The 18,144-nt window shown below is 39.1% G+C and overlaps 1 protein-coding gene across 2 annotated transcripts; it reads right to left on the reverse strand.

The window, feature by feature from the left end:
- Positions 1–543: 543 nt before the first annotated feature.
- On the reverse strand, positions 544–18,136 carry WDR75 (WD repeat domain 75). 2 transcript variants are annotated; one of them, XM_031604406.2, is made up of 21 exons: positions 17,991–18,136; positions 17,786–17,915; positions 17,499–17,564; positions 17,301–17,394; positions 16,548–16,672; positions 16,061–16,131; positions 15,102–15,218; positions 14,504–14,592; positions 13,366–13,524; positions 12,987–13,046; positions 12,783–12,898; positions 12,157–12,326; positions 11,257–11,420; positions 9,809–9,992; positions 8,023–8,117; positions 7,495–7,590; positions 6,413–6,582; positions 5,461–5,520; positions 4,291–4,431; positions 4,120–4,211; positions 544–1,568 (listed from the first exon to the last, which is right to left on the reverse strand). In XM_031604406.2, exons 1-21 carry the CDS (start codon positions 18,074–18,076, stop codon positions 1,361–1,363), a joined length of 2,493 nt encoding a protein of 830 aa, XP_031460266.2. In that variant the 5' UTR covers positions 18,077–18,136; the 3' UTR covers positions 544–1,360. The 2 variants fall into 2 exon arrangements, 1 of the variants encoding a protein (XP_031460266.2); XR_004168454.2 differs by lacking the exons at positions 544–1,568; positions 4,120–4,211 and adding an exon at positions 5,937–6,097 and having other exon boundaries at positions 4,416–4,431.
- Between the last annotated feature and the right edge of the window lie 8 nt (positions 18,137–18,144).

Below are 18,144 nucleotides of genomic sequence, written 5' to 3' on the forward strand. Positions count from 1 at the left end.
GCCTGTGATTCCTCCGGCCCAAGTGCAAAACTCTGCACTTTGCCGTGTTGAACCTCATCAGGTTCACCCAGGCCCTCCTTTCTAGCCTCTCGAGGTCCCTCTGAATGCTATCCTTTCCTTCCACCATTCAACCACACCACTCAGCTTGGTGTCATCAGCAAACTTGCTGAGGGTGCACTTGATTCCCTCACTGATGTCATTGATAAAGATGTTAAAGAGCACCAGTCCCAAAACATTGCTCTGTCAAATCCTAGGTAATCCTACAACATTTATCAAATGCTTTAAATGATGCAAATGATTGCTCATAGTAAATAGTGCTGACCAAACAACTACATACATATTAAAGTATGGAAAATAATCCTTACAGCAAAATCAGCATACTGTCCTTTCCTTGATGCTTGATCAAGAATTAGTGTAGTCCATGCACATAATGAAGTGATGGCTTTTGTCAAAAAGTTGCCACTAATTACCTTTCTATTTCTGGTGTTAGAAAAGATTAATTGTCGTCCACATTATTTTCAATGCAGTCCTGAAGTCAGTAGCTAAGTAGGGAGAGCATTACTTTTATTGCCAAAGAATATTTGAACCATCATTCCCATTTCTAACTGTTAATCTGAGTATTCTTCAGCAAAACACAGTCTGTCCACAGCTTCTAGTGATTAATCCAACTTCCAGCAGATATGACATCCACGGTTAGCACCACACCATAGAAGCTGCAGCTCCAGTGTGAGAGGCTCAGTAGTACAGTGGTCAGGAGATCCATCTTCTTCCAAGGTATGCAATTTTCTTGATGACTGGAATAGTTTTCATTATGGCCAAATACACACAAGCACTATAAACACCAGTGAACATGTTAAGACCACAAAATCTGAGGTAAATACATTCTAGACTCAGAGGTATTAAACCACCTGTCAACCATCTCAGAAGCAGACGAACCTCTAGGGAGACTCGTTACTCACCCATACACAGCACTGTTAAGAACTACCCCAGATTGCCCTACCAGATCTTGAATTAAGTAGTCCACAAACTCAAGTTGTTTGCTGGTCTTCCTTGGGCCTCAGTAGCCTGGTCTCAGCTGAGGAGATTTGGTAACTGATCACATAATAAATTCTGTTTTGCTAGTAGCCTTTTAAATGCACTTGCAAGGGGAAAAAATACAGGTTAAACGTTTTCTAAGCTCAGAGAATCAGTAGTAAAGCTAAGATCAGAGCCATTTTTTCAGAACTTTAATCCCTCCCCTCAGTTTTCTTTTCTTATGGCAGTAAAGGTTGCTAAAATTCACAGCCAAAGGACTTGAAAGATTTCTGGAAGAATATTTAATCCACAAAGCTTCATCTTACACTATTAAAAAAGAACATGTTTAGAAAACTGATATCCAACTGTAGTCTGTTTTTCTTATTTTTCGTAGTTCTTTTTCCTCAGATTTAGACAGTTTGTGTGTTGTCTCTCCTAATGATTCTGTAGGCATTATATCTTCTTGTTTCATTTCAGTAACAGTGTTTTCCTCATCCGAATCATCCTCTGCTCCTTCGCTTTCCATTTCTACTTCAGCAGGAGCTTCTTCCACACTGTATAAGGATATGATTGGCAACAAACAACGATGTTAATGGATAGTTGTGATTCTATAGACTAATTTATTACAAAAATAACTTCAAGTAGCACTGGAATTTTTGTTTTTAAATCTAAGACTTCTGAGAAACTAATGCACTTCTCTTGCCATCTTAATTACAAGCCATTTTTCCAATAGCTACCTTTTGCATTAATTTAACAAGTGTACATTTTCTTTCTCTAAATCCAATACAAACCTCAGAACGTGCTGATTAGTATTACATAAATTGTTATCACTTCACACCCCCGTAGGATTAAGAACAGAATAAATCAGCAGATGAGACAAAAAAGAAGGCCAGACTTGGCATACTCAAAAGAATTAGACAAAACTTACCATTTGCAGTGTGCCTTATTTTAGATACCATTAAAAATGTTCTACATGGCAGAAGATTACTCCTAAGTATCATCTGTTCTAATAAAGACTCATTTACCATGTGTAAAATCTAAACTGAAGGTACACGTTTAATACATTATAATTATACTTAAATGGAAAAGAGAAACATTGATCAGGAAATTATTCTACATAGCTATCTACAGTTGCCCAACCCTCCAGTTCTTAGACTCACATGCAACTTTAAATGCACTGGTGATACTAATCACCAGTGTCAAAGTACAAGCCCTACAGCAAATATTTACACAGGCCACTGAACTCCTAAATTCTTCAATCCTGAAACTGCATGCAAATTTCTACATGATCTTTGTATGCGATTTTTACCACTTTTGTTGTTATCAGAGAAGTTTTACTTGGGTAATCTTGTAAGAAAGCTAGCAATACCAGTTAACACATCACAGCAGAACTGATCACACTGCAGTGGTAGCAGAATACAGTGTACATGTAAAACGTACTCAAACCAACATTTCTTCTGATTATGTCAACCATCCTTTCATCGGTCTTTGCAAGTTTCAGATGGCAGCTGATACCAGTGACATATTTTCATCTGCAGCTTGGTAGAGGATTATGAAATGCTTTAAAGAATAGATCATACAAGCAAATAACAAAACCATCTGGTTGCATTCAATCTAAGTGTCAAGATATTAAGGTAGCCTTATATTAGGATTATTAACCTTTGTGTTTGCATCCATTTGCTAGAACTTTATGTTGATCTCAAAGGAGCAGGCATCCACACATTTTAAGTACTTATCAGATCACTGCATTAAACTGGAATCAAAGCACTGTCAGACAAGCTTGCCTGTTTTCACAATCTTACTTCGTAGTTTAATTAGGAATGAAATTTGAATTCTAAACCAACTGTTAAGTGTAGACCTTAAGCTTAGGACTAGCATAAATAACATCTTCATTACAACACAGTCAGCAGAAATGAATAAATGCTTGGCAAATTTGCAGTCAGCACTTAGTTGAGTGAGGTTGACATCCTGGAGCAAAAAGAAGCCATCCAGAGGGATCTCAACCAACCTGTAAGCTGAGCCCACGCAAACCTCATGCAGTTCAGCAAGGCCAAGTGCATGGTGCTGTACCTGACTTGGAACAAACCCAGACGTGAGTACAGCCTGAGCAAAGAATGCATAAAAAGCAGCACTCTAGAAGAGGACTTGGAGGCATCAGTGAATGAAAAACTAAATGTGAGATGAGCATGTGCACTTGCAGCCTGGAAGGCCAACTGTATCCTGGGCTGCATCAAAAGATAACAGACCAGCAGGGAGAAAGGTAAATGTCTCCTACTCTGTTCTCAGGAGACTCCACCTGGAGTACTGCACCTGAGTCTGGGCACCCCAGCATGACAAGGGCATGTCAGAATGAATCCGGAGGAAGCCATGAAGATGATCAGAGGGCTGGAGAACCTCTCTTATGGAGAAAGGTTGAAGGAGCTGGGATATTTCAGACAGGAGAACAGAAGGCTTTGGGGATACCTTGTTGCAGTCTTCCAGTACTTGAGGGGAGCTTATAAACAGGAGGGAGAATAAGTTTTTCCACAATCCGTTAATAAGGTAAGGGGGAATGGTTTTAAACTAAAAGAGGGGAGATTTAGATTAGTTGCCAGGAGGCAATTCTTCTCTCAGAAGGTGGTGAGGCACTAGCACAGACTGCCCAAAGAAGATGTTGATGCCCCATCCCTGTAAGTGTACAAGACCAGGTCGCATGGGGCCATGGGCAGCCTGACCTGGTGAGTGGCAGCCCTGACCATGGCAGCAGGGTTTAACTTGATGATTTTAAGGTTCCTTTCACCTCAAGCCATTCTAGCCTTCTACAATCCTTACCTGGAAATAAAATTAAATTTATGAAGAGCTTTTGAGTATCAAAGTACACGTTTTGCTTAAAAGTACATTATGCTAAATGGCAGGATAACTAAGAACAGAAAGGAAAAGGCCAATATGTTAGGCAGCTGGTCTTGCATATCTGAATTTTTTTTGCTATTAATATGTTGCCTCTATGAAGTGTTCTACTTGCCTATATTAACAATAATGAAGCATGCTAGAAAACTAGTCTTAGGCTTTAAATAAAGATGTCTTTCATCTCAAATAACATGGAAGAGTTCTTCCAATTTCTCTTACCTTTTATTCTCTTTGGAGACAAGCAATGAATTAATAAATATGGGACACAGGAAGGAAGCAGATGGCAAAACATGTGCTGGAGTGTGCAGGAGCTGAAGAGAAAATAAGAGGCTTGATTAAAGTTTTTGCTTGCCATGATTTTGCTTATATTTTTACTGTAACAACTCCTACCTCTTTGACAGCAGGGGAATCTTGCTCATGGTGATGGCGAACAATTTTTCCAAGGTCTACATCCTCCTGTGATTGTTGCTGTCTGTGCTTTCCCAACAGCAAGCTAAATGGGGTCACAGGAAGACTTTCTTCTACTGCCAGCTTGAATAAAAAAAGCATCTTGTAATTAAGAAAGGGCAAAGTTTTAACTAGAACTTAGTAACACAGATTTAAGTTCCATCTCACTTTCTATTACCAAATTCAAGTAGCGTTTAGAGTCAACCCAAGTGACAGAGTTCTATGCTCAGGTTTAACTCAGCTGAGCTATACGACAACTCTTTGTACTCATTCTCTCCCAGGCATCCTTTCCAACAAATTCCTCACAGAGCTAATAGAACTCTCTAGAATCTGAATTTTTGCTCTTCTAGAAGAATGAACACCAGATGTTAGTTCACTGATACCCCAACTAACTTCCAAAACCAGAAGCCGGCACGCGTGCCAGAAAAAATGAAATATGGCTTTCGCATTCCATTTCTGAATGATAGATTTACACCCCAGTATCTGCTGAATGAGCTAATTGTCTATCTTGAGGTAGAACATCGTAACTTCCCTTCTGCTATTTTTCTAGATCAGCAACCCTCACAAAGAAACTGCTTATAACCACACTCCAATTGAATTTTATCTAAGAAAGATAGAAGCTTCTATTTTCATCTACTTGACCTAACCAACCACTCAATCAAGTGCCACTGTCTTATTCATCTCACAAGGCATGAAGCAATGTGAATTTGTAAGACTGAATTTCCCACACTACCTCTCCATGTAAGTACATAATGAAATTTTACAGCTTTTTCCTACTGATAAAACAAAATGGACTGACAACATTTCCACCATCAGTACAAAATTGCAAACGCACCATATTCTAGATTCCAAGCATTAGAGACCAAAATGCTTTAGATCAGGGAAATGAGAAAGCGAGGGTGTAGCTTACTAATACTTCATTTGTTAAGGTTTTGTGAACAGTAATTCTGCCGAAATTAAGGAAGTGCTGCCTCTTCAGATAATTGCCTATGGCTTCATGCCAGGATGTGATATGTCTTTCCATGATGAAAGGCAATTTGAATCTGACAATTAAACACTAAGAGAATTCAGACCTGCTCCACCTACCACTAAAAGAACTTTCTCAAAAGTTACCTGTTTGCTTGACAGTGTAAGTCTTTCTTCCAGAGACTTTGTGCTAACTGTCATTAGCTCCTAAAATGAAGAAGGATGTAGCAGAATTAAAATACATGAAACTACTTTCTGTATTTCAGTACCTTGTCTATAGATGTTTGGCCCAAAAGCTTTTGTTGGTCAAGCAGAAGCAGCAAGTGTCTTTATTTTAGAAAGAACCCAAAGGAAGCATGAATGGATCTAAAGGCTCTAGATGGCCTTTCTGGGTGGAATAGAAAGCAAACAAACAGCTATCACCCAAATAAAACATAACATTGATTATTGTATGAATCATTTGCATAACTAGCAATACTACAGCTTCTACACATTTAAGTTGAACAGCATAATGCTATAATGGGTTAATAATAGCAGGGTGGCAAAGTCTCTGGCTACAGAGAATAAGAACAAGCCCAAATGCAGCACCACAGATTCAGAAATGAAATAAAAGAGCTGCTTACCTTTCTAAAAGGCCTCAGGTAAGCAGGGATCTCCAGCAAAAGATGCCCTTACCTCCACTGCCAGTCCTTAAATGAGGTCTGGGAAGGGGTGGATCCTGGCTCCTCCCTCCTAGCCACTCAGGTGTATTGCTTACACCTGATCTCCCCTGGATTGGCCCTGCCTTCCCACCAGACACTCAATCACTGTTTCAGCCCATAACTTAGCATTTCCACTACAAAAATCATAGGCAGCATTCCCATGTTACTTAGTTTTCTGCATGCACAAAGCAATGGGAACTCTGACTAGCAGAAAACCAGCAAGTAATCAATGTTGAAGTTAAGCTATTTTAGCACTGAAAAGCTTTTACTGAAGAATTAAGTATAGCTTTTTCTTCCATAAAAGTAAATTCTTACACTTGGCAGCAGTTGTGTACCTATCCATATTTAGGATATTTACCCCCCAGGAACCACCTTCCCCGCCAGTGACTATTTCTTACTTGTGTATCCGTAAGAAAAAACAGTTGGGATCTTCTTAGCCAAAGGTATTTTTCTGATCCAATTGTTTCAGGTACATCTCTTGGAACAAAGGCAGCAAACTGGATCCTTTCCTTACAAAATTTTCTCTGGATACAGATCGGCCGTGGCTCATTTGGCTTAAATACAAACACTGCAAATACAAGAACATCTTCCCTTTAAGTCATGGCATTCTTACCCTTCTGGATAGCTGCCAAAGCACTATGCATCAAAGCCAGAAAGCGCTGAACAGGACTGCCTTTAAACAGGAATTATACTCAGATATGTTTAATACATAATTTATGGTACTTGTATAATCAATGAATATACAGGTGTCATAATTAAGAAATACACAAGAGAGTTTGGCTATACAGGTTATTACACTGAAAAAGAATAGAGGGCCTTGTCCTGGGCTCACTGGAAAACTCCAAAAAGAGCAATCTCCAGAAAGAGATCCTTTCCCACTGCTAGTCAGCTCTTAAATAGGGTCTAGGAGAAGTGGAGCCAGGCTCTACCCCTTCCGATAGCACAAGTGAATTGCCTTCACCTGTGCTCCCAGGGCTGACTCACTGCTCGCCTCAGGTGATCAGAGGTTCAGGCCATGATTCAGCAGGTCCCATACAGTACTTTTCACAGTATTCCAATAACAAGAATACACTTGGAAATTAAGTTTTCTGTATAACAGTAGATCTGGAAAGATTAATCTTCACTTACATCAGAAATCTAATACATAGCTCTATAGTTCAACCACAATTTTGTACTTAGAGGTCAGAGTTGAGACCACATGACCCTCATCCAGAGGACAGTTAATCTTATGCTATATTCTATGCTGGAGACAAACTATTGAAAAAAAAAGATGGGGAGCGTGTTGTTTAAATACTGGAATTTATCTGTATTTAATTGCTGATGCAAAACATAGCTCAGTTTTCCCTGGATCAAACACAGACTCAGGTCCTTCTAATGGCTTTAATGGAGCTGAATTCTAAGAAAACCTTTTATATAAATTATGCTTTCCCAGTTTTAAGTTCCACTGACTACTACTTGTCAAAAAAGCCTTTGTACTCACAGCTGGACTCTTTAAAGAGCCAGGAGAAAGCAGCAATATATTCTGAAAGGGGATCAGGTTGCAGAACTACGACGTTGAGGTGAGCACTCCATTCCACTGAAAAGCAAACACAGCAATAGCTAGATGTGAAAAAATTCTATTCAGGTGCTTTGCCAAATAAAACTTCAAATGGAAAAGACCAAGAAGGCTTAACCTCTGCAAGAGGCATGCAACTTCAGTTATTCTCAGATTAATAAAAACACACAAACATTATTAACTATCTGTAAAAATGAAGCAAATACTAGCTGTTATTGTGTTGTCCACCATCTAAAATAGAATTTACTATGCATATGCATGCTATAAGCACATGCATACTGGGCGAGATATTATCTATACTCAGGTACATTATACTCAGGACATTACAACTCCACACACCATTTTATAGTGGGTCAATCTAGAATCAAACTAGAATTATTTTAAGGTATCGTAGTATAATCAAAGGTTAAACATTATTACTTTCACTCTAGCATGCGTTTAAACTGATCTTACATGCACAACTGAGCAGATTCCAGCAACAGAGAAAACCATGATCAGTGGCACCTATCAGGTATTTGGAACATGTTAGTCTCCCAAAGCAGATGGTCCTACAGAAGTAAAAAGTCAAAACAAGTTCATTACCTTCAACTTCTGTTTCTGTATACAGTTTTGATTCACAAGTCACAAAAACATTCATTAAAGATTTAGTTCTGATATTTAATCAGGACAGTTTTGCATTTTGCTTTCACTTCTAGTAGTAAGGAACTTTTACACACAACTACCAAACATAGATCTGGGAGATTTCAAGTATGCATGAATCTGTAAGGAGTACAGAGAATTTCTAACTGTTCATAAAACATTCTGACTTCAAGCAACAATTTTAAGCTCATAAATTAGTAACAAATCTTTAATAACTACAAAGTGTTAACACCAGGGTTGGGGGAAAAAAAAAAAACCCCTCTAGAATGTCTAGCATTGTGCTAAACACTAGAAGAAGGGAAGTGGAAGTAGAAATAAAAATCAGTTACATTCTCACAGGTTGCTCTGACTGAAGAAAACGCGTGATTTGTTTTCAATCACATGAATTTCTTGTTCTTGTTTCAGAATCAAATAACAGATTTATAATGCTACATGAGAATGCTTTCAAAAAGGCAATTAAAGAAATTTTCTTAATTAAAGCATAGCCATTTGAACATACATAACAGTCATTTAATTGAGTACATAGAATACCTTATTTCATTTTAATATCGCATATAGCGAAGGCTTCAAAAGGAAAAACTCCTAAGGCAAAAACTTGCCACTGTTCCAAGCTGTCAAGAGACATTTCCCTCAGATACAATGGAGAGCTAACACTCTCATGGCTTTCCTGCAGACCGATTTTAGAATCATACTTCTCAATTTCTACTCCTGGAGAACCAGTGTGAATGAAACAGATGTGTTTCAAAATATAAAACAAATCTCTTTTGTGATTCTTCATTTCAGAGTCTTTAAAACACAACAAACGTGCAATGTTTGGCTTTTCATTTTAGATGTTCTCTAAACATAAATATATTTACAACCTTTCACATTAGTCCAGCAACAGTGTTGAGAAGCAGCTAGACAACAACTGAAAGAGAATGCTACCATTCAGTTGTAGCATCTTCCTCATTCAGAATTCGTTTAGATACAGAGATCTGGCACAGAGCTTAACTAGATGAAGCAGCAAGGCCACCTACTGGCCTATTTTTCTAAGACAACTGCTAAAATAGATACTTCACGTGGATCACAAGCCACTGCAATATTTGCACAGTCCTAGAAAGCTTATATAGAGGTCCTATTCTTTGAGTCACTACTTTTTTTCCTCACCACAGATCAATGCCATTCCTCATTATCTCTATACAACTAAATGGTCTCTAGACCTTCTGGATATCTTTTCTTGTTGTAGTACCCAACAGAATGTGCTGGGATGGTCTGCCAGGCAAACACAGACTTTTCAGCAAAGGCTAGCAACAGTTAATACACATGCCTTGTAATGCAGACAATAATGTCAGTATAGCTTTACAGTTTACTGACAGAACTCCTATTTGAACTCAAGAATAAAACACTAACAAGAGTATAAATCTAACTTAGATTTTTATTCTTTCAGTGCTTGGATTCATCTCTAGATTAATGGGGAACTTTTAATATGCTTTTCTATATGTGAACTTAGACTATTAAGTCAATGCTTGTATGAACATATTCAATCTTAAAATACTATAAATTTTTTCTTTCTGTTCTGTGAAGTTCAAATAAGAACGAATAAGCCAGATGAAAAACATACCTTATTTTTCCAGGTGGGTGGCAAAATGTACACTTCAGATCCCAAGTACTAGAATCCCATACAGTGACAGTTTCTTCAAAGCTAACAGCAAGCAAAGAGCCATCTTCTGAGAAACAACAGTTGGTAGCCTGGTAGCCATGGTAGCTGCCTACGAAGTCACAGCTCCAACTCAAACTTTGCTGCGCTGCATTGAATGATTAAATTAATTACATTCAGGTCTATGCATGAAGAGAAGAATTCAAGTAGTAGCGCTGCAAAATTAGCTCAAGAGCAAGCAAGTTTTCTTTCAAAATGCATAATTTTTTGTTAAGTATGAAGAATCTACAAGAAGCATCTAATAAGTTTTGCATCTCAACAGTGAATCCCATGATTGATATGGTACAGCATAGGGGTTTATTTTGCAAACAAACAGGCAGACAGATTAAAAAAAAGATACTCAAGTACTCCAGTTCAACATCTAGTAGTTTTCAATACCTTGTTCCTCCAAAACTGTAGCAAGAACATGAGCATTACTAGAAGTCTGAACACAAGTTGCACTTGATTCCAAGAAAGCTTGTGGTTCATTTACACAAGACTTCAGGATAACAAAGCAACCTGTCAGTTTGCTTTCTTCTCTTGTTTAACCTGCCAGCCTGTTCTACTTAAGTCCTTTTTCTACAGTTGATAATTACTATAAAATAACAGAAACCAAGGGATGCATTTACAATCTAACACACATTTTGCAGTATAAATAAACATGTATAGCCTATCTTATAAACTTACAAACAGGATAAAGAAAGTGAGGAAAATACGTTCAGCCCATAGTAAGATGACCTTTATGTTTATGTAAAAATTATGAGTTGGTGGTGAAAAGACCCCCATTCACATCTTTAATGGCACAGCGCCTTCTAGCGGCACAGTGAGCGATTAGCTACGTATAAAAACATCAAAATGTAGTCTACATATTAACCAGTTGATTATTTGCTGCAAAAAAAGCTATTGCATATCAAATCCTTCTGGCTACACATTCCTCTCCTTCCCTAGACAAAAACAAGGGAATTCAACATCAATTTGTACTTCTATGCATGCCATGGAACATAACTCCATCCTGTATCCTGCCTTTTTTGAGCAGGATTCTAGAAGACTGTACCCACAGAAAAAGAAACTTCAGTTTCCTAGAGTGGAGAAATCATTCTAAAAACAACCCTTCAAATAATGAACATAGGCTGCCATGGTTCTGCAGCAAGCTCTGAAGTCTTTATATGAAGGTTCCTTACACTGCAAATCTCATATTGCAGAACTATGGCAGAAGTCCATAGCAGAGGATGCTCAGGAGAATGCAATAGCATAAATAAATACACAGATAGGAATAGATGACCTAGTTTTGAAGGGATTAACTTTGGGTCAGCATTTCTATAGCATGTTATAAGGTGACAAGTAAGAGTATATTATGTTCTGACTATACTTACCCTCCGGATCCGTGTCTTCTAGTATCACCCAGACCTTAAACACACAATCTCTCCCAGTTGTTACCAGCATCAGAGAATCATCTTCCATTTCATCCATGTCACGGAAGCACATCGCCGTTACATGATCCTCGTGAGGCATACTTATTCTAGTATTCAGCCTAAAGCTACAAATAAAGAATCAAAGAAACTTCTAATTATGTAGCTCAAGTGGTATTGCATTTACAGATCCATCTTCTCCAATTAGTTTCACACCTCTATAGATAGATAGCATCCCAGCAGCCAAGATTATTACTTAAATGAACACCAGTCTCAGACATTCAGTCTGAAATCAGGGCAACCTTTTTCTTATTTAATTTATCACTCACACTTCTACTACTACATGCACCAGCATTATTTTGCTTTGTTTTCTCTTTAAGGTAGCTTTTAGACTAAAAAAAATATTAATAAATAAGAAGTTGGGGAAGTGTATGAACCAGAGGCATATTAGCTAAAAAAAAAAAACAAAAACAAAAAAACCCCTAAAGTAATTATCTCATGTAACCTAAAGGGACCGATCAATTAACAATGGATTTGAGAGGGGTTGGAAAACCAAATAGATCCATTCCATCCAGTCCGCTATTTTAATATCAAATAAATACAGGAATTAAAGCCCCCCAAATAGCCTATAATTAATATAAGCAAATTAAATTCAGAGCAAGTATTCACAATTGCTATTCATTTTGTCTGTGGGTTGTTTCAAGTGTGTGACATACATGGTAATCCCTTCCTCAGGTCTTCTCTACAACATTATCAGTTGATTTGGAATACTTTGTCTTTTCAAGACAAATCTTGTATAGACATTTGCATGATACTTAAGATACAAACTTTGACACCCAGAGGGCCAGCTCTAATTATCATTACCTTTGGGTTTCCTCATCAAAGAACCACAGCTTCAACTGTAACTCCAGGTCAGTTTCTTCTCTCTCTTCTACTGTTGCTAACCACTTGCCTTGAGCACTAAATGCAACTCTGGCCAAGTCAGATTGGTTTAAGCCAGCTTGATGGATGTATTCTTGTTGAACAATATCCAACTGCAAAACAAAACAATGTTTTAAAGTTCAAGTGCAGATTTATGAATACCATTCACAAAACAAAGGAGAAAGGAAGCCCAGAAAGCACTGATTAGAACTGAGTGGGCTGCGGTATAAAAAAAACTTAAAAATAAAAACTTGGGAAAAGCAATACTATAGCACATAAACAACAACACTAGAAGGATATTGCAAGGGAATTTTAATTACAGATTTTTTTTTTATATTTAACTTATGAGAGGAATAGAACATTAGCAGGTGAATAAATCTTTCCAAACAAGCTTTACCTTGAAAATTCTTCTAGAATAGAAGATTCTAACAAAGAAAAAAATCTCAGGCTGGAATCCAGTCTTATAGTACAGCTAATGGCTTTTTCTTGTTTACTATATACAGTCCTTAAAGAAATTCTGATGTATAACTTGAATTAAGAAAAGGTTAGCACAGGCCTGCCCAACTTACGCTGTATAGCTGTTTGTCACTTTGGAGACAGTAGAACTGCAAGTGGCCAGGCTCTCCATTCAGGACCAAAGCTTTGGTTCTAGGATCAACCACTAGACCTGTCTTGATATCCCTGGCTGGGAGTGAAAATAAGATGAAAATGACCAATGATTGGAAGTGATGCATTCTACACCATAAGCAGAAAATAAACTTCAGTGCACATACCTTTAATTAGCCCTTGAATAGTTTTGGAAAATCTCAGGTTGCTGTTTATTATTGTAATTCCTGAAAAGAAAAACATATAAGGGCTTGCAAAAAGCTTTCACAAAGTAACCACATCAATGGTGGGAAAGGGACCTTAGTTATCCCTACTTAATGCTACAGATATCTATCCCATGTATATATATCTTCTCACAGTCTGTCAGACTCCTAAATCAAGATGGAAAGCCAAGCTACCAGCAGACCTCAGGCAAATTCGCACAAGTAATGAAAAAGCAAAAGACTGCTTTAAACATCTATACGCAACACCTTTTAATTCATCTGAAAATAATAAAATAGAGCTCATATAGATTTGCAATAAGCAGTACTTTAAATATTGGCATACTGTTGTCTGTATGTGAGGTGCAATAGAAAGTGCCATCGGATGAAATGGAGACGTATTCAATAGCAGATCCCAAGCGAGGAAGAAAATCCTTCTTGCAGTCTGATCCACTGTGCCACTGAACTAGAACAGATTCAACTCCTCCACTCAGCAAACTGGTTCCTTTTCAGATAATAAACACACAGTTAGAGGTTTTGTTTTAAGAATATCAGCATAAATGTTACAATGACAGACACATAGATTTCTGAAAAACGTTTCTTAAACTGTCACACATAGATGAATTATTCTTCATATCTAGCCTAGGCAATACACATTTCTTGTTATCCCAAGTAAAACTGATACAGAAACTTACATAAACAACAAGAACTTCTGCCTACAGTAAAACTTAAAAAAAATTCCATCACATCATTAAATTCCATCACTTGTTGAATCTGTTGAGTATTATGTAAGAATACAGCTCATTTGTTTTCCTTCTACAATATGTATTTTGCAGTAAGAAGTATGCTAAGAAATATATTCACATGAAAACTAAGTGGATTTTTGCCACTAGGTTTAAGCTCAGTCAAGTCTGACTTTGGATTCAGACAGACTCTGGCAAGGACTCACGAGTATCGCTGGTGAAAGAGAAGATGGTAGGTAGGGTGGAAGATATAACGAGACAGGTTAGATTTTACATTCTGTCAAAGGACAGTGTAATGCTATCACGGGATGATAATAGCAGGGTAGCAAAGTCTCTGGCTACAGAAAATGAGAATGAGCCCAAATGCAGCTGCCACAGATGCAGAAATGAACAAGAAGAGCTACTTAATTTTGGAAGGCCTCAGGTAGGCAGAGATCTCTAGGATCCTGGCTCCTCCCCTTCCATTCACTCCAACGCATTGCATGCACCTGAGCTCCCTGGGTTGGCCTTACCTTCCCACCAGGTGCTCAATCACTGCTTCAGACTGAGCAATTTTATTACAGGCAGCTATTTGACATTATGAATGTCAAAGTATTATAAAGAAAGCACAGCTGCTCTCACATATTTCAGATCCAGCCTGGATATGCTTAGAATACTAGAAATTAGTTTGTTAGTAAGTGGATTATCTCAAACTTCTGTTAATTTCTCTGTTCCCAACTTTTTAACGATTTTTATACTCACCTTCTACAGAAAAAGCTAGATCCAGGACTTTATCGTGATGCCAGTGCAGTGTAGAGAAGGTGTACTCTTTTTTGTGGTTGAAATTCCTCCTGTGGAGAAGGATGAGAATGGTTCTTTAAAGGCAGTCATTGACAACAGAGCAAACAAATGCAAATAGTGAATACCATCCTCTTCTCTAATCTCTTGACTACAGTTTCATGTACACACATGGTACAAAAGAAAGGAATCACACCAGCAGCTTTCCTGATACACTCTGTACATCACTACCATACTTGGCAAGCTGACAACTCTTCACCAATTTCCCTAGTGTGCTGTCACTAGGACTCCAGCCGCCTGCAAACACTTATTCAAACTGCTCTTATCTTTTCAAATACATTTTAAAATAACAGTGTAGCTTAACAGGAATATTATCCCACTTGACATTAAACTAAAGCTGTACTCTGAAGCCAACATCAGATTACAGGCCAAAGGATTTGCCATTCTTTGTTTTTTTTTGATTTCTGAAAATCACAATGATAAGAACTGCTAACAACTGCTCTGCTCAGGTTTCACTTAATTCCCATGGTCAGGGTACAAAGGTAAATCAAAATAATCATACCAGAGACGAATCTTTCCATCAGCATGGCCAGTCGCAATACAATCCTCCTGAGGATGGCAGGCTACACAAGTAAAGACATTGTTTCCACCTTTTTTATTTGTTGCTCTCAGAGAAAACCTTCAAAAGTTAGGAAAGCAGCTTCAATTATACACATTTTTTTTCCTTTTTTAAAAACAAAGCTTCAAAAGGACCAACTGATGCACGAATGCACATAAAAATAATTCTGAATAGCAAAATGAAATGCCTCCAAGTTGTTATAAATCAACATACGTACTCAAAAAGATAGTGACAGATTTTTTCCTTTTTTTATTTTATTAGATTTCTGTCCTCAATCAAGCTGCAAGCCTTTTGTTTGTTCCACCCTCCCTGCCTACTTTTTCTTAGCCAAACCATCACTTGTTTCAGCCCAATATCAGCTTAACTATTTACCCAAGATAAATAAATACTTGAGCTAAAAACATAAGCTACCAATACAAGTGCTGTGAATACTGACTCTTTAAGAGAAGCTTCTTATATACTGTCCATGCCCAGCTGCGCATACACCTCACCAGGTAACGTGAACATTATAAATAAATCAGATTGAAGCAATACTCGCGTAACTATCAGAAAGATCACACGATGGAAAGGTGATACAAGAAGCATAATGACAAAGGAACTAACATGATAGAAAGATGCTACAAGGGAAGGAAAAGAGAACTGCTCACCCATCACTGAAGACCCAGGCTCACAGAGGAAAACCCCACAAAGGAGAGAACTCTGAAAACAGATTCTCCTCCAGTGGCAGTCAGCCCTTAAGTGAGGTCTGAGAGGTGCAGCCAGGCTCCACCCCTTCGGGTCACACAGCTGAACTGCCTTCACCTGTGTTACCAGGGCTGACAGAGTCCTTTCCCCAGGTGCTCAATCAGTGGTTCAGGGTGTGACTCAACAGTTACCATGCAACTTGACATTTTCATTCTTACCTGTTCAATTGCTTCCGTTTAAAGAAGTAAACTTGGAGACTAACATCCTTAACTGATGCCACATATTCACCCTGTTACAATAAATCATTGTTCAAGAAGTTAGAACATACAGATTTTGTACTTATATGTGAAAGAAAAATAATAGAGAAAACCGTGTTTCACTACAAAGTACTTAAAAATGGAGACAACAGAGAAGCTGATGTTAAATCGTTTCCTGTTATAAATTGTTTTTTTTTCTTTAAAGAAAACACAGTTCTTACAGATTACAGAGTGATTTGTTTTGTCAAATGGAGCTTAAAAAGCTTGTGCAGAAATCAGAGTATGCAAATAACAGAACAGGGACAAAGAAAGGCTCATAAAGTTATTATTAAAAAAAAAGAAAAGATTAATGAGTCTGAAGTTCTGCTGTACTTCTATAAAAGCATAAATGGTATATAGGTTACTTGAAAAGTAAAGAAAGAAGCCAATCCCCCAAAGGTGAATATACCTCTCTTCCAAATGCAGTACACTTTGGCGACGCATCCACACCCTCCAAAACCACAGACAATTCCTTGGCTTCCATGTCTTGGCCTGCTGCTTTGGTCAGCTTAACTGAGACCAGTTGGTACGTATCTGGCAAAAGGAAAATCTGTTATCCAAAGACTTCTACAAACAAGTTTATGCACGTTCACTGTAAAGGAGATTTGCAACCATTCTACTGTAACACATTAGTACATTCCATATTTTTGAACAGAATACTTTTTCAAAAAATAACTGTTTTGGATATTCTAATTCAAACAACAGTATTGAAGTTCAAGGTCAAGATAGTGGATTCTGGTGCAGCTGTGAGTAGGAAGCAAGAAGCACTGCATAACACACTCTGAAGTGACATTGGCAGAAACAGAGTCAGGCCAAGGTACAGGAAAAAACTATCCACACATGCTGTTAAATTGAGAGAGGAGTCTCAAATACTGTGTGTACGTAATGGCACAGTAAGGACTGCGTAAAGATTTGTCACATCTCCAACATCACATATGTGCGCTCTGCGCTTCAGAAGTGAGGATAAGCACTTTTCTAGGCAGGTACAGAATGCAGGTCCCACAGAACAAAACCAAAACAGCATACACAGAATACAGAACCGCAGCTGTTGTATCGTTATATCAAGACTGATACACGAGAGCAGCTGGCAGCGTAGCGCTCAGCCAGTGCCACAGCTCAGACTGACGGTAAGACTGTGAGGATGAGACAAAGCCCACCGTACCTCTCGCACCCCGCTTCGGGATGATAACAAACACAGAGTCCTCGGAAGCAGGCAGCGCATACAGCGCCAGAAGCTGATGTCCTACGGTGAACGTCTGCGGCACAAACACAAGTCCAACAGTTACCACACGAGAGCACGTCATTTTCTACAGACCAAGAATAACGCTGATATTCACTCAACGGGAACAGCTCTACATACTTTAATGAGAATCCCATCTGTGAAGTCCCACAGCTTAATGGTGCCATCAAGGGAGGAAGAATAGAGCTGAAAAAAAAAAACAAAACAAGCAAACAACCAATAAACAAAAGACAACTTACGGCAATACACCAAAATCAGACTTTACATAAAATCCCCGCTCCGTGCCGAAGCACCGATCAACGGCACTGAACCACCGCAAACAGAGGACGCGAAAAACTCCGAGCCGCCATCGCAAACCATTCCGGCCGCACAGACACCCGCACGGCCCCGCCGCCGGCCCGGCCCACCTGCAGGTGGTTGTGCGGGGCGAGCTGCACGCCCGTCACCAGGTCGCCGTGGCCCCGCAGCAGCCGCACCAGCTCCTCGGTGGCCACGCTGTACATCTTCACAAAGTCGCCGGAGGCGCACAGCAGAAACCTGCGAGAGGAAAGCCGTCAGCGTCCCGCGGGGTCGCTCGGACCCGGAGCCCCGGCCCACCGCCGCCCCGCTTGCCTGGCGCCGACGGAGAAGACGGCCCGGGCGCCGTGCAGAGCGCCGCCGCCGCATCGCACCACGCGGAGCGCCGCCGGCGCCACCATCTTCCTCGAGCGGAACCGCCCGGCCGCCCTTCCGCTGCGGAGCTCCGCCCGCTGCACGCACGGCGCTG

The sequence above is a fragment of the Phasianus colchicus genome, chromosome 7, assembly GCF_987193195.1.
Source record: "Phasianus colchicus chromosome 7, bPhaCol1.hap1.1, whole genome shotgun sequence".
NCBI lineage: Eukaryota > Metazoa > Chordata > Aves > Galliformes > Phasianidae > Phasianus > Phasianus colchicus.